The following is a 17,437-nucleotide window of genomic DNA, read 5'->3' as shown; positions in this document are numbered from 1 at the left end:
AGCCTACGTCACAGCAACTCGGGATCTGAGCTGCATCTTCGACCCACACCACAGCTCATGGCAACACCAGATCCTTAGCCCACTCACTGAACGAGGCCAGGGATCGAACCCGCAACCTCATGATTAAAGTAGTTTTTTTGCCAAACTTGTACACTGAAAAGTTACTCTTTACCATTGCAATTAGTATTTTGGGAAAAGATACTTGGAAACTATGTAAATACTCCATTTCTCATTAAATTGTCAATTCTTTCATTTATATCAGTGTGAACTCAGCGTGGACTTTGGTTAATAATCTGTTAATATCATCATTGATTTTGATTCTCACATTACCCAGATTAGGCAGTGGGGGCCTCTTTAAGCTGTCTCCTGTATCCTTTTGACATGTCCCCATCAAAGGAGCACTTCTTTGCTTTCTGGTACAGTAAGATGTTGCAGTCTTATACTTTTTCTGCCTCGGCCCTGGAATCAGGTATTTCTCCAAGGAGCCCTGGTTCCTTTTAGAGGAGAGTTGTATTTAGAAGCCAAGGTCTGGGTACGAGATATGCTCACTGCTATTAGAGTATTGATCCTGCCAGGGCCCTCTCAATAGACAATGCCAAGAAGTATGTGTGTGTTAGAAGTCAGGTTACATTTACAGTTCTCTTTTATATATTAATTGAAAACCTTGAGTTCACACTGAGAGCTCCAACTCTGTAGAATTCATTGTAGTTTCTGCTCACCTCAACTGTGAGAAAGCAGACTTCCTTTCTGGTCTTGGGCTTGCATTCGGCGTGCTCCCCCATCACCTTCCACCTCATGTGGATGCTCTCCTCTTTCACCTTGCTTTCCTGGGATCACAGTGCCTACTCCGGTGGTTTGACATGCCCCTGCTCTCCTACTGCCTTTGGGATGCCCTCTCATCCTGGTGGGCAAGCATCCTCCCACCCACACGATCAACCTCCTCCCACCTGCCCTGGCTCCCCACCCTACTCAAAGGTGCCCTTGTGCTTGGACATGCCCCTCAGGCTCTTTTGGGCTCTGACACTCATGTTGGGCTGTCCATCCTCCACTTAACGTTTCAACATCCAGTTGTGGCTGCCCTTGGATGCACATGCTCTTTTCACCTTGCTCAGGTTCTGGTTTCTTGGGCCAGGCTGATTCCCTCTCAGTGGGTGACTTCATTCACTCTGACCACTTATTGTCAGGCCACCTCACAGCATGGATGTCCTCCTACCTCACTTAAGTTCTGATGCCTCTTGTCAGATCACCTTCTGCAGGAACATTTTCCTCACCTTGCTCCAGCTTTCACATCTCAAGCTGGGCCATTGCCGATATGGATGTCTACCCTGCTCTGCCCACATGATAGCTTTAGTACTAAATTGTTCAGAAAGAGCAGAGGAAAACCCAGGGGAGACTCTTAAATTTTTTTAAGGACAAAAATATTTATTAATAATGAAATGGATGCCATCTTTGCAAATGCTCTTAGTTAATATGATTGAAGAGTTTAGATTTTACACTGCTGCTCAGCACAGGAGAGAATTTATTAAAAGTACAAGGAGTCTGCAGTGCTGAGAGGGTATGCAGGCTCTTTCTGCTTGGTATGCAGCTCTGCTTCTTCCAGTTAACTTGCTTTGCACATTGTGGCATAAGAATCTTTACATAGGGATCTATGGAGAGGTAAGACTGTTTGTTAATCTGATCCTGAGAACATTATTAGAAATGAAAAGTTAAGTGTGGAATCTTGAAACAACTTTGTTTCAATTACACAACAAATTTAATCATTTTCGAACCAGTCTCAACAGTGGCGGTGTTCTTCTATGGACGTGTTAACTTGTTATGTGTTAGAAAGCACCCTTTCTTTGATAGAATATTTTCAGCCTAGAAAAATGGCTTTAATTTTAGAGTCTACAGAAACAAATGGAGACTTGTTGAAAATATTAACACTAACTTTTTTGCTTGTTTATCTGGCTTAAAGGAATCAATGTTTATTAGGTGACGTTTGCTAGCATGTTCTGAAGTGTATACAATTTCCTTTGACCATGTTGTCAACTTTATGACAATTCGGTTGATATGAATTTTGAAATACGGTAACTCAGCCCCCTCAGCTTCTAAGTCTGTAACAAAGGAGACAGTGTACTAAAGTTTTACCCTTTCTATAGAGAACAGGTTGCTATTTTGTTTTAGAATACTAGCTATTTTGGGAGTTCCTATTGTGGCGCAGCAGAAATGAATCTGACTAGGAACCATGAGGTTGCGGGTTTGATCCCTGGCTTTGCTCAGTGGGTTTAAGGATTTGGTGGTGTCTTGAGCTGTGGTGTAGATCGCAGGTGCGACTTGGATCCTGCATTGCTGTGGCTCTGGTGCAGGCTGGCAGTAACAGCTCCAATTAGTCCCCTAGCCTGGGAACCTCCATGTGTCACGGGTGCAGCCCTAAAAAAAGACAACAACAACAACAAAGAATTCTAGCTGTTTTGAAGATGTGATAGCTGGGAAATGAGTAGGGGGTCCCAGTACTGCGTGTCTCTGTCTGTACTTCTTAGGAACCCTTCAAGGGATGAAGGCCTAGCGCTGCGGCATGGTTACCATATGTAGCAAAGATTCATTTTATGAGGAGTTAGTGTCACATTTTCCTCCTAATCTCATAATATGTTGTAATTGAAGAAAAGTAGGTCCTAATTGAAAGCTGATGATCCAGCAGGGTGATCAATAGCATGATGCTCTTTAAAAAACAACAAAAACATTAGCTTTCCTGCTGCCTGAATATTGTCAAAAGCCTTTGTGTGTTCCATGACTTCAAGCTGAGTGTACTTAATCATTTTGAGAATGTGGCCCTGAGCACTAAGCGTGGCCCTTCCAGTGAAGCACTGAGAATTGTGTTCAGAAGAGTGAGGTATTGAATAGAAATGCTCTCTTGGCTTACTTTCAGCCTTCGTTTTTCCAGAGGCAAGAATTGAGCCGACATCCCTTCATTGAAACAAATTTTAGCTGCTTGTGTGTCATTTTTTTTTGTTGTTGTCAGCAGGTGTGACTTATTGATAACTTTGCCTCCAAAGGAAAACATCTTAAAAGACTAACAGGTTTAAGCAGTGTGTATTCAGTAAATTGCCTCTTATTAGAGAAAGAGAAGCAGTTTTTGGGAACTGGAAACTGCATGTCAGATGTTGGAGGAAAACTCATTCATCAAACATTTATTGTGCCAGGTGTCAGACTGGGGATATGAGAAGGCAGTTGGCGCCCTCAAGGAGCTGCCAGTCTAGTGGGAAAGACAAATATTTAATTAGAGGCACACTGGTTTTTTACCTTGGCTGCACACTGGAATAAGTTGGGGAAGTTGGAGGGGAAGAAAACAGTACCTGGAGATTCTGATTTAATTGGTCTAGGGTGTGGCATCAGGGCTTTTAAAAGCTTCCTGAGTAATTGTGTCAGGGTTGAATGTGGTAGGAGCTGCAAGAGTGGGGAAGCACAGGGTGCCTTAGGGGGTGTCTAGGATAAGAAGGGGGCAGGGGTATTGAGAAGGCTTCCCAGAGAAGGGGAAACACCTGAACTAGGGCTTGATGAATGAATTTGCCAAGTGAAAAAGACTGGAAAGACAGTTCCTTGCAGAAGAGTAGCTGAATGATGTAGAATAGTAAAGTGGTTAGTGCCTTTGGATGATCCTTGCCGATTCTGCTACTTCCTCACATTTCAGTGTCCTCATCTCTAAACTGGGGATAATAATACTTACAAAGCTGTTAAAGATTAACTGAACAATGCATGTAAAGTGCCTAGGATCGTGCCTGGCACACTGGGAATAGTAGGGTAGTATGGTAATGATGTTATCATTAGAGAATCAGAGCATGGTTTGTTTAGAGAGCTACAAGTACTCTGTGGCTGGATCTTAGGGTGCAAGGCTGCATGAGGTAAGGATGGGTAGCAAAAAGACGATTGGCAGATGGACAGTGTTACAGATCATGGAGGTATAGGAGTGTAAGGCAATTAGTAATGGAATATCATGGCAGAAACAGGACATTTCCATAGTAATAGGTTATGATATGATGTGTTCTGGGAAAGCTTGGGTCCATATTGGAAAACTGGCTTGAGATATGATATTCCTAGCATCATTACGTGTAGTAAATTACCAGCGAGTGTTAATAGGGCAGAAATAGGATTTTCAGTTCCTTTAACCAAGTAGTTAAAAAGGTTGAGTGTCTTAGGAGTTCCCATTGTGGCTGAGCAGATGAAGAACCGAACTAGTATCCATGAGGCTTGGGGTTCAATCTCTGGCCTCTCTCGGTGGGTTAAGCATCTTGTGTTGCCACAAGCTGCAGCATAGATTCACAGATGTGGCTTGGATTTGGTGCAGCTGTGGTGTAGGCTGGCAGCTGCAGCTTGGGATTCAATCCCTAGTGCCTGGGAATTTCCATATGCTGCAGGTGCTGCCCCAAAAAGCCAAAAAAAAAAAAAGAAACTTAGGTAGTTTTATATTGTTTACTATGGATAACAATAGAAGAAGGGGAGTAAGCTACATTGCTTCCACAAATGCCCTTTTTCTTGGAAATCTTTTGTTATAAAAGCATTGTTGAAATGATGGATTGTTTAGGTATGCCTCATGTTTATTTTACAAGTACTAGTTTTTGGAAGAATTCCATTTAACTATATCAGTGGTTCTTAAAATGCGATAACTAGGGGAGTTCCCCTCATGGCTCAGTGGAAATGAATCTGACTAGCATCCATAAGGACTCAGGTTCCATCACTGGCCTCGCTCACGGATCTGGCGTTACCGTGAGCTGTGGTGTAGGAGGCAGGCACAGCTCAGATCTGGTGTTGCTGTGGCTCTGGTGTTATGCTGACTGTTACAACTCGTCTTCTACCCCTAGCCTGGGAACTTTCATATGCCATGGGTCGGCCCTAAAAAGACAATAAAAAAAAAAAAAAAAAAGCAATCACTAGTCCAGCATCATTACTGTTACCTGAGTAATATTAGACATGCTAATTTTGGGGCCCTGCCCCAGTAACCCTGGAGGTGGGGCTAGAAATCAGTCTTTCAACACGACAAAAGTTCATTTATTATTAAAGTTTATTTATTAAAATCTTTTCGACCCCCGGGAGGCTAGTGTACTTCCTTTATTCCTTCTATTCCATAATTATTTGATTCCAGCTATGTGCCAGCCACTGTTGAGGTATCTGGGAAAGACTAGTGGTATCACAGACAAAATCCCTGCCCTCTTGCAGTTTACATTTAGAGGCGAGAACCTGACAATAAACAAGGTTGTGATTGGTCTGATGTGGAAAATTAAAATTAGATGGTAGGGAGTGTGTTGGGAAAGACTTTCCTGAGGAAGTCAGTTACAAGCTGTGCTTCGAATGACAGGGAAGCCCACCTATATGAAAATCAATACAAAGGCTATAAGATAGGAATGAATTAGGTGTGTTTGAGGAGCAGGCAGAGGGCCAGGATTGCTGGAGTGCAGTGGGCAAGGGGAGAGAGGTATGAAATGAAATTGGAGAGATAGGTAGAGGCCAGATCATGTAGGACCTTGTAAGGACTTTATTCCTCTTTTTTTTTTAATTGTAGTAAAATGCACATAATATAAAATTTACCATTTTTAAGTGTATAGTTCTAGTGGCATTAAGTACACTCATGGTGTGCAACTGTCACCACCATCCATTTCCAGAACTAAGATTTTGATTTTTACTTTGAGCAGTATGGGAAGCTTTGGGGAGTTTTTTGAGCAGAGAACTGACATAACTTGACCTTTAGAATAAAGGAATTAGCAGCCACTAAGTTGAAATCTGACTGTAGGAGGGCAGGGAGGGCGGGACCGGTTAGAGTATTACAGTAATTGAAGTGAGACGCTGGTAACCTGTTAAGGATGGTAGGATTGGGGATGCCAAGACCCACTGAGATTTTGGATATATTTTGGTGATAAAATCAACAGAATTATGTTGATTTGGCATATAAAACAGAGGAATCAAGGATGATACCAAGTTTTTTGTTGTTGTTTTTTGCTTGCATAACTGGTGGAGATCAGGAAATGCAGGTGTGAGGAAGAAAAATGCCATTTGTTAAGATAGAAATGCTTCTTAGAGATCCAGGTGGGGATGTTTAATAGACAGTCAGATAAAGGAATCTGGGTCCAGAAAAGAAGTCTGATTGGAGATAGGACTTTGGGGCTTGTCAGCATTTGCCTGGTAATTAAGGCCATGAGACTGAATGAGATTATTTAAGTAATGAGTGTGGACAGGGAGAGGTCCAGCAGTAAATTTGAGTGTAGGGGAACTTATGTGGGAAGGAGCACAGGAGCAACCAGTGAGGTCGGAAGAGTACCAACAGAGGGTAATGTCCTGGCAGGCAGGTGAAGGAAGTGTTCAAAGGAGGGCAAATCAGTCAACTGTGTCAAATGCTGCTGAGAGTTTGAGTAAGATTAAGCATCAAGAATTAACTATTTTGGGAGTTCCCAGGAATGAATCTGACTAGGAACCATGACGTTGCGGGTTCTATCCCTGGCTCTTGCTCAGTGGGTTAAGGATCCGGCGTTGCCGTGAGCTTGATGTAGTGTAGGTTGCAGATGCAGCTCGGATCTGGTGTTGCTGTGACTCTGGCGTAGGCCTGCAGCAACAGCTCTGATTAGACCCCTAGCCCGGGAACCTCCATATGCCTCAGGTTCGGCCACAAAAGACAAAAAAAACAAAAAACAACCCCCCCCCCAAACAAAACTATTTTGACACATTTTAGCAAGGTGGAGGTTGTTGGTGATCATGACAAGTTGTTTTCAGTGGTGTGGTGGGTTCTGAAGCCTGGTTGAAATGTGTTAAAAGAGAAGGACAATGAGTTTAGGCAATGTTGGGACATTCTTTGCTTAAAGAGATAGCAGATCTATACAAAACAACTTAGTGGCACAGGTTAACATGTCAGAGCTCCATTGTTTAAAAAAAAAACAATTTGGGTGGAAACAACCCAAATGTCCATCAACAGATGATTGGATTCGGAAGAGGTGGTATATATACACAATGGAATACTACTCAGCCATAAAAAAGAACGACATAATGCCATTTGCAGCAACATGGACGGAACTAGAGAATCTCATACTGAGTGAAATGAACCAGAAAGACAAAGACAAATACCATATGATATCACTGATAACTGGAATCTAATATCCAGCACAAATGAACATCTCAGAAAAGAAAATCATAGACTTGGAGAAAAGACTTGTGGCTGCCTGATGGGAGGGGGAGAGAGTGGGAGGGATCGGGAGCTTGGGCTTATCAGACACAACTTAGAATAGATTTACAAGGAGATCCTGCTGAGTAGCATTGAGAACTATGTCCAGACTCTCATGTTGCAACAGAACAAAGGGTGGGGGAAAAAATGTAATGTATATATGTAAGGATAACTTGATCCCCTTGCTGTACAGTGGGAAAATTAAAAAAAAGCAAACAATTTGGTATGTAAGACTTTTACATGCTCCTGTTTGTTCCTTTCATTTTTTTTTTTTTTAATGAAGAAAATAAGCTTAAAAGTGAAAATTTGGGTAAAAAATGTGTGGAGTCTGAAGAATCCCCCTGGAGTACTAGGGTCCCATAGAACACATGTTTTTTGAAAGCCATTATCTTAATCCAGAGGAGTGATATTCTGAGATGAAATTCAGCCAGTTGCAAAATAGGCTTAAGAATATTTTTAGGTTTTAGAAGGAATCTTCCTGGTGCTCTTCAGATGACCTTAGAACATTCCTTTCTTTCAACAAATCCTTTACTTTGAGATCATTTGAGTGAAAGGGATGTTCCATGTGGTATTTTCCACAAATGTTTTGATGACCAAAGGATGCTGATCTTTAGGTCTTTTTGTACTCTCTTGCATGGGGAAAAAAATCATAAAAACATTTAAAAATGGCATTCTTAAAACTTTAGTTTACTTTTATTTAGTTTTTAAAGTAAGATACACTGACTTAAAAGTTATATTTGACAAAGGTATATTTAATTTAAATACCTTGAATTTTAGAGTAGCTGACTCTTTTTCACTCTATGTACTTAATTAAAGCGAAAGCCCAAATTTCTCTTCAGTGAGGAAATGGTGATCCTTCACAAGAGAAATAAGTAGATCTCCATTTGACAAAAATACATTTTTCTTTCTACTCTTAAAAAGAAGTAGAGGGAGTGCCACTCTATTCTATGGAGTCTAAGATATCCTTTTTATAAGATGCACTGTTATTGTATGTATTATTAAAAAAGAAAAAAGTGCTGCCATTTAGAATTATAAGACTCAAGAGATTGTAAGATTGAAAATGTGGGGAAAAAAAATTCATCTTAGAAGCATTGCAACATAGAATTTGAGTGGCAGGAGGTCTGAGTTACACTCCTGGTTGTGTTTCTGACTAGTTGCGTTCTAACTAGTCGCTTAGGATCTCTTTGCTTCAGATGCCTTGTCTGTATGGTGAGAGTCATGACTCATCCTCATACTTCAGAGAATTATAATGAGGATGAAATTAGATAAATGAGGTAGTTATTTTGAAAAGTGGAATCTAAATGGCAAATTCAGGGAATTTAGTTGATCGAAATTAACCCTTAGATTGGATTAGGCAACTCAAAAATTGTCTTCTTTGAGCTTTATTGTCAGGTTTAAGATAGAATTCAGTCATAGACATTTGAATGTGTAATATTTTCTTCTTCTAAATGATTTCATTCAATGTGGAAAAAAATATCTTTTTATTGTAGTTTCAGAATCAAAGATAAAAATATTACCCCGATTTTCTCATCCCTCAAAATGAATAGCTGTTAACATTGTTAGTGCCATGATCTTTTAAAAATGTCATATGAAATAGTTATGACATAGAAAGTTTGTAAAAGGATGTAATAATGCACATTCTTGTTATTACCAGTGCAAGTGAAACCCGTTGTGTGAAAATAGTCTCTTAAATTTAGGTTAGCTTCCTATTTTTGTAGTAGTCCAATGAGATAGGATACTGTTCTCTTATTTGAGTCTTTAAAACATGTAATTATTTAACTTTATTATCTGAATGTCTTATCCTGGAGTATGAGGGAGAAGGCTGCTTTGTGTTAGTGTTGCCTTGCTTTGACTTTCCTCAAAATTCTACTTATGGCTTTGGAAATCCAGAAGTTTAAACTGGAAATACAACATCTGTAAAATCATAATTGTTAGTCTGTTATGTGCCACGCTGTATCTAGACAAATTTTGTGTGTGTATGTGTTTTTAGTGTTTCACAATAATTCTTCTAGTTAGGTATTTTCGTTTTACAGGTTAAAAAGGTGTGACTCAGAAGTTGAGTAACTTTCCCTAAGTTCCAAAGACATTAAGTTGTGGAGCTAATGATTTTAATCAGGATCTGCCCTATACCACAGCCTGAATACCTAGCTACCTCAATTCTTGTCAGTAATCACATTCTCTTTCTTTTGTAGGCAAAACCCAGAGACCACGTTTGAAGTGTATGTTGAGGTGGCCTATCCTAGGACAAGTGGCACTCTTTCAGGTATTTGTATGTTCCATTATATAGTGTGTTTATTGTATGAGATAGCTATGCACATGGGATAATATGTGAATATTCTAAACTATTATTTATCTTTAAGTATATTTAAGTATCTTTTTATCTGTGCCCACATCATCCTAGGGAAAGGAGAATAAGCATATTGAACAATTTAAGAGTCATTGGCTTTAATAGCCTTGAAGTATAGCTTTATTTATTGTAATCATTGGGTTTTGGTTTGTATCTTTCAGAGATACCTGAAGTCAACTATTTAGTTTGAAATACTGTCACCTTGCTAAAAGGAGGGTTTAGAATTGGGTTATAAAATAGTGTAAAGGAAAATCTCTGCCATTAAACTAGAAGAAGATGTTTGAAATGGACTTAATTCAGTAATTTTTTTTTTTTTCTTTTTTGGCTGACTCACAGCATATCAAAGTTCCTGGGCCAGGAATTGAATCCAAGCTGAAGCTGTGACCTGTGCCACAGCTGCAGCAACACTGAATCTTTAACTTGTTGTGTCAGGCCAGGGGTCAAACCCATGCTTTGGCAGCGATCTGAGTCACTGCGGAGACAACACCAGGTCCTTAACCTGCTGCACCACAGTGGGAACTCCCTTAATTCAGTAAATTTTATGTCTGCTACTAAAAAAAAAGTTTGGAAATTAGTTGAAGGAAACACCTCCTCTGGCTTTAGCTTTTGGACTAATTGGGACATGTATTCCTGAACAACAGGGTTTTATATAAGGTTAGAATTATCTTGTGCAGGCTGACTAAATCACTTCTTGACCTGAAAGACTTCTTGGTTAATGAGAAAAAAACACACAAAAATAAAAAAACCCCTTCTGACCTAGTGTTCTTTTTCTTGGTGCCTAAGAGAGTGACACATTTGCCAAAGCAGCTCTTGGTCCACACACACCAACAGTTGCGTATTTTATTTGCTGTTTAGGGAGAATGAATTTATTTGGATTAGAAACTTAAGAGTAATCAGGAGTCTAATAGTAGTTATACCTGTGATAGGCTGTACAACCTTGGACATACTTTCTGTTTCATTATTTTAATTAGATTGCAGTAAAAGTTACCATTTATTGAGTATCTGTTGTTCTCTGTTGTGCTACACGCTTGTCATGTACAGTTAGTCCTTACAGTACAACTCTTAAAGGTAGTTGGATGGCATCTTCATTATGCCTGTGAGAAAACAGAACCTGAGAGGTCAGATAACTCACCACAATCATATAGCTACTGTGTGGAATTGCCAGGATTTTTGGTTCAAATCCTTTTCACCCTGAGTTGCCTTCTTGAGGGCAGCAACCCTGTTGTACACATCTTTCCACGTCATCTGCAGGGCTTTGCATAATGTCACCAATATTAGTCAAAATGAATGCATTTCTGGAAGTTCCTGTATGATTTGGGGGTTAAGGATCTGGCATTGCTGCAGCGGTGGTGCAGGTTTGATCCCTAGCTCAGGAACTTCTACACACTGTGGATACAGCCAAAAAACCCAAAACTTTTCCCTTAGTAAAAGTGCAAACTGTGTGAGATCCTTTCTGGATTATCTTATGAAGGCTGTGAAACATGTTTATCAACTTACAGTCATTCCAGAAGTAGAATGTTAATATCCACGTTAAGTTATGGCTGTAATAGTTCAAACCATTGCATTGGGAAAGGGAGGTGGCTGACACTAGGTGTGTTCATGCAGCAGCACCTCTGTGGGTTGACTTGACAGAGTAGTTGGTGACAGCTGTGATTGGACAGCTTTAAGGACAAATTTTTTTTTTCTTATTTCTGAAGTTGCTGATAGTCTCTCTTTCACCATCATAGGACTTTTTTCCCCCAAAGTTAAAATTAATTTTCTTGGGGAATATAAAGTTTGATACAAATAAGATGAGTAGAATGAGTTACAAGTAAGATGGAAGAATGAACAAAATAAAGGGTCTTTACCTTATTATCTTCTCCCTGTAACCTAATTCCTCTCCCTATAGACAATTCTTTTCTTGTTTACCTCTTTAGTTTACTTTTTGAAAACTTTTAATTTTGAAAATATTGCATTTATTTTTTAAGAATTTTATTGGTGTATAGTTGATTTACAATGTTGTATTAGTTTTAGGTGTACAGCAAATACATATATCTATTCTTTTTCAGATTCTCTTCTCATATGGGTTATTACAGAAAATTGAGTAGATTTCCCTGTGCCATACAGTAGGTCCTTGTTAGTTATCTATTTCATACGTAGTAGTGTGTAGATTTTTGGTTTGCAGTTGCCCTGAAGTTTTGATATAGGAGTCTATATAAATACAAGATTGTTTTAAGTTGTTGGTCTCTTAATTGCAAGTACATCTCTGCATTTGTACCCTCTTCTTATGCTTTCTGATTTTGGTAGCCTAATTGTGCATGGATGATTTCCTGTCTTTATTTATATATGCCTTTACTGGTGAGCCTTGTTATTTGTGGTATTTTTGTTTTTAATTGTGGGCTTTTCTTTTCTACTAGAGAAGTTTCTTTAGTATTTGTTGTAAGGCTGGTTTAGTGTTGCTGAATTTTCTTAGCTTTTGCTTATCTGTAAAGCTTTTGATTTCTCCTTCAAATCTGAATGACAGCCTTGCTGGGTAAAGTAATCTTGGTTGGAGGTCTTTTCCTTTCATCACATTAAGTATATCATGCCACTCCCTTCTAGCCTGCAGAGTTTCTGCTGAAAAATCTGCCAATTACCTTATTGGGGTTCCCTTGAATGTTATTTCTTTTCCCTAGCTGCTTTCAGTATTTTCTCTTTGTCTTTAATTTTGGTTAGTTTGATTAACATGTGTCTCGGTGTATTCCTCCTTGGGTTTATTTTATATGGTACTCGTTGCGCTTCTTGGATTTGAGTGAGTGGCTCCTTTCCCATGTTAGGGAAGTTTTTGGCTATTATCTCTTCGAATATTTTTTATGTCCCCTCTTCTCTCTATTTTCCTTCTGGCACCCCTATAGTACGGATGTTGGTGTGTTTAATGTTGTCTCAGAGTTCTCTGAGACTCTTCATTTCTTTTCAGTCTTTTTTCTCTTTTCTGTTTTGCATCATTGATTTCCACTAGTCTGTCTTCCACCTCACTTACTCATTCTTCTGCCTCCTGAATTCTGCTGTTGGTTGCTTCTGAAGAATTTTTTATTTCAATTATTGTATTTTGCATCTCTGCTTGCTTGTTTTAAATCTTGTATTTCTTTGCTTGGTGTTCTCTCTAAATTATCAATCTTTGCCTCCAGTTTATTTCCAGTGTCTTGCATCTTCTTCAGCATCAGCAGTGTAAAGTCTTTTTCCTGGAGGCTTTTAATCTCCAGATCACTTAGCTGTTTTTCTGGGGGTTTTTTCCTTGCTCCCTTATCTGAGTTATAGTTCTCTGCCTTTTCATTTTTATTTTTACAGTTTTTTGGTGTGGTGACTTTTTTGCAGATGATAGAGTTGTAGCCTCTCTTACTTCTGATGTCTGCGCCCCTCGTGGCTGAGGTTGGTATGGGGGCTTGCTGTAGGCTTCCTGATGGGAGGGACTGGTGCCTGCTGGGTGGGGCCAGATTTTCCCAAAATGGCCACCTCCAGAGAAACATATTCTGATGAATATTCCCGAGAGCTTTGCCTCAATGTCCTTCCCCTACAATGAGCCACAGTCACCCCCTGCTTTCCTAGGACATTCTGAAAGAACTGCAGTCAGGTTTGACTCAGATTCCTATGGAGCCTCTGCTTTGCCCTGGGATCCAGTGCACATGAAAGTCTGTGTGTGCCCTTCAAGAATGGGGTTTCTGTTTTCCCCAGTCCTTGTGCACAAGCCCCACTGGCCTTCAATGCTAGATGCTCTGGGGGCTCTTTTCTCTCAATGCCAGATCCCCAGGCCTGGGGTCTTGACAGAACTCTCACTCCTGTAAGTGAGTCTCTGTGATACAGTTGCTTTCTAGTCTGTAGGCTTTCCACCCAGGAGATATGGGGTTGCTTTTTTTTTGTCTTTTTCTTTTTTTTTTTTTTTTTTTTTTTGCTATTTCTTTGGGCCGCTCCTGCGGCATATGGAGGTTCCCAGGCTAGGGGTCGAATCGGAGCTGTAGCTGCCAGCCTACGCCAGAGCCACAGCAACGCAGGATCCGAGCCGCGTCTGCAACCTACACCACAGCTCATGGCAACGCCGGATCGTTAACCCACTGAGCAAGGGCAGGGACCGAACCCGCAACCTCATGGTTCCTAGTCGGATTCGTTAACCACTGCGCCACGACGGGAACTCCAGGGGTTGCTTAAATCACATAGTCGCCCCTCCTACCTCTTGATGTGGCCTCCTCTTTGTCTTCTGGAGTAGAATATCTTTTTGAAAATTTCCAGTTCATTTGGTTGAAGGTTCAGGATTTGGTTGTAATTTTGTTGTTTTTAGGAGAGAAGTTGAGCTCCAGTCCTTCTATTCCACCATCTTAATCCCATCTCCTGTAGTAGTGTATATATGTCAATCACAACCTGCTAATTTATCCCACTACCCCACATTTCCCCTTTGATAACCGTAAGTTTGATTTCAAAATCTGTGAGTCTGTTTTGTAAATAAGTTCTTTTGTATCATTTTTTTGTTAGCTTCCACATATGTGATTATCATGCATTTGCTTTCTCTGTCTGATTTACTTCATTTAGTATAATCTCTAGGTCCATCCATGTTGCCGTGAATGTCATTATTTCTTTTTTTTGTGGCTGAGTAGTATTCCATTGTATATATGTACCACATCTTCTTTAACCATTCCTCTATTGATGGACATTTAATTATAAAAATAGTTAAGTCCACATCCCCTTCCTTTAGATTCATCAATTATTATTTTGCCATATTTGCTTTATCACTCTATATGTATTTTTTGCTGAACCTTTTGAATAAGTTGCAGACATTGTGACCCCTCATGCTTAAGTACTTAAGGATATATCTCCTAAGAATTAAGGGTGTTTTCTTAAATAACTCTTGTACAGTTATTGAAATAAGAAAATTTTCTTTTCTTTTCACTCACTTGTGGCATATGGAAGTTCCTGGGTTAGGAATTGAATCCAAGTTGAAGCTTTGACCTATGTTGCAGCTGTAGCAATGCCAGATCCTTAACCCATGGTGCCAGGCTGGGGATTGAACCCACAGTGCTATAGAGAAAATGCCAGGTTCTTAACCTACTGTGCCACAGTGGGAACACCCAAGCAAATTTAATATTGATACAATGTTGGTTGTCCATATTGAATCTGTGGTCCCAATAATATCCTTATAACACTTCACCCTCTGATCCAGAATCCAATTCAGGATCACATAATATATTTAGTTTACACATTGATTTATTTTCTTGGGCCGGAATAGTTTTACAGCCTTTCTTTACCTTTTATGATATGTTTTTGGAGAGTTTAGGTCTCTTGTTTTGTAGTAAGTCCTTGGGTTTTAATCTGATTGTTATGCTCATGACTGAAATCAGGTTATGGATTTTTGGCAGGAGCATTTCAAATGTGATATTGTGTCCTTCTCAGTGTATCATATCATCAGGGACATGATGTCCATCCCATTATTTGTGGAAAAAAGTGCATAAAATTTTTATGTACCGTTTAGTAATTATAATTGAAGCACCCATGTTACTGCCATCCAGGTTAAGACATATAATGTTACTTGGTTCTAAGAAAATTCTGGTCCTGGCAAGAGGCCCCATACCCTAGCCCTATGCTTCAGAGGACCCTGCTTTGGCCATCTTCTAATGTGCCCCTTTCCATGGGGCAATGAGTCTCTGGGGTCTATGAGACATGTCCACTTAGAGCCCGAACCCTTCCCTTGCAGGGAAACTTTTAAGTACCTAGGATATGAGAGTCTTTTGCCCCAGTGGCCCCAGGCTTATTTCCAGAGTCTATATGAGTCTTGCCTGGGGTCTTTCCTTCTGAGGGTGGGCTGGATTCTGATGTATACACCCATAGGCCCAAGGATTCACCTAAGGGTATCTTTTTATAGGAAGTGGGCATGGGATGGAGGAGCTTGGACTTGAGAGTAGAATCCCTGTGTGTGAGGTCCCTGGCAGTGTGGGGTGGAAAAGGAGAGATGGCAGTGGGCCAGTGGCCAGTTTTCTGTGAATCATATTTCTACCTGGAATCCAAGAAGTCTTGGTATGAATCTGGCCTTCCAGATTGTTATAATAGGAGGATGGAACATATTTAATAGTTTGTTAGCTTATTTCATATCTTTTAAATGTTTAGATATATGGTTTGTGGGTTTCTGTTTGTACCCTTGCCTAGGCCCTGTAAATGTTAGAAGTGGGGCTGGCCAGTGCCCCAGAAGTCCCTCCCTCCACTTCTCCAGAGGTAACTACTATCCTGACTTTTATGATGCTCATTCTTTGTTTTTCTTTGTAGTTTCCCCACATAAATATACCTCCTTGAAAAATTTAATTTGGTAGTGCCTGTTTCTGAATTTTATAGAATAGAATTACTCTGTATGTAGTTTGGCTGCTTTTTTGTTCAAGACTGTAAGGGTCCTTCATGTTGTGTGTATCTGTAGTCATTCATTTTCATTGCAGCATAATACATTTTAAGATTATATCACAGTTTATTCATTCTACTCTTGAAAACACTTGAATTGTTTCCAGTTTTTGGCTATTTCAAGCAATGCTGCTGCAATCTTTATTATACATAAATCCTGGAGCATGTAAATATACATTTACATAGGATATATGCCATACTTGATTACTGGATTATGCTAAATTGTTTTCAGAATTGATTGTGCTAGTGTTTAATAGTCTTTATTGTTCAACATCTTCATCGATCTCGATGCAATTAGATTTGTTGGGTTTTGCTAACCTGTTAGTTATGTAGTTGCTCTCTCCTTGTAGTTTTTATTTGCATTTTCCTGGTGACTAATGAGATTGAGCACCTTTTCATATGCTGATTGGTCTCTTGAATATCTTCCTTTTTAAAGTGTCTGTTCAAGTCTTACTCACTATTTTGAGTTTTCTATCTTTTCCTTGTTGATTTATAAGAAATTGTATATTATGTGAGTTAATTATCCAGTTAAGAGTGTTGTAGATTTGATCTCTTAAACTATAGTTTGTCTTTCACTCTCTTTCTGGTATCTTTGATCAAAACTTCTTGATTTTCATGTCTATAGTTTATCAATATTTTCCTACCCTACAGATATGAAGCTATTATCTGTATTTTCTTCCCAGAAATTTATAGTTTTGCCTTTCACATTTAGGTCTTTAATCTATTAAGAATTTTAGTTTTCTGTTAGATGATTAACATCCAGAAAAGCTAAACTTAAATTTGGTTCCTTATCCATGATTTTGAAAATATGGGAAACTGAATAAACCCAAATTACTGAGAGAAGCTATTCCTCTACATAAAACGTGTTTTTGTAAAATGGTCAGGTACTTCTAAATAATACCTAAAAAATTACCTCACAATAAAAGGATGGCAAATGGGAGAAAGACCAGTAAGAAATGTTACTAGACTTTAAAGACCGTTGTTTTTCCCACTGACTACTTATAAAATCTGAACTAGTGAAGACATGTAATATAAACTCTCATGTGTTTTTGTGCTCTGAAGAGCATTCCTTGACATCTGCGGATGGGACATGTAATCTGTCAGTTCTGCTCAGATATTGCATCCAGACCTATGACACTGAGTGGGACATCTTCCAAAGACTGTGCCAATAAAATTTGTGTACAGGAGTTCCCATTGTAGCTCGGCGGTAATGAGCCTGACTGGTATCCATGAGGACTTGGTGTTCGATCCCTGGCCTCACTTAGTGGATTAAGGATGCTGCATTGCTGTGACTCTGGCATAGGTCGGCAGCTATAGCTCCGATTTGACCCCTAGCCTGGGAACTTCCATATGCCATGGTGTGGCTCTAAAAAGACCCCCACCAAAAAAAAATTTGGTATACAAACTGAACTCATGGTGCCACTTACTTTCTTGGGGAATTCATAAGATTTTCTAGTTTTTAAAATGAGCAGATAAGCTGTACCTTAATACTTGATTTAAGGTAACTTTTTGTCTACTTC

The 17,437-nt window shown here is 39.5% G+C and overlaps 1 protein-coding gene across 19 annotated transcripts in view; it reads left to right on the top strand.

Annotated features, from left to right (window-relative positions):
* The window catches only part of DENND1A (DENN domain containing 1A), a 522,363-nt gene that overhangs the window by 31,769 nt on the left and 473,157 nt on the right, over positions 1-17,437 (top strand). For 17 of the 19 annotated variants that reach the window (XM_021074670.1, XM_021074685.1, XM_021074709.1 and 14 more), the window contains one exon: positions 9,373-9,443. In XM_021074670.1, the coding sequence (XP_020930329.1) occupies positions 9,373-9,443 (71 nt within the window). Of the gene's footprint in view, positions 1-9,372; positions 9,444-15,674; positions 15,741-17,437 lie in introns of those variants that run through there. The other 2 variants (XM_021074661.1, XM_021074696.1) reach the window with 2 other exon arrangements.

This window comes from Sus scrofa, chromosome 1, assembly GCF_000003025.6.
Source record: "Sus scrofa isolate TJ Tabasco breed Duroc chromosome 1, Sscrofa11.1, whole genome shotgun sequence".
NCBI lineage: Eukaryota > Metazoa > Chordata > Mammalia > Artiodactyla > Suidae > Sus > Sus scrofa.
This window is presented reverse-complemented; position numbering and strand designations above follow the sequence as displayed.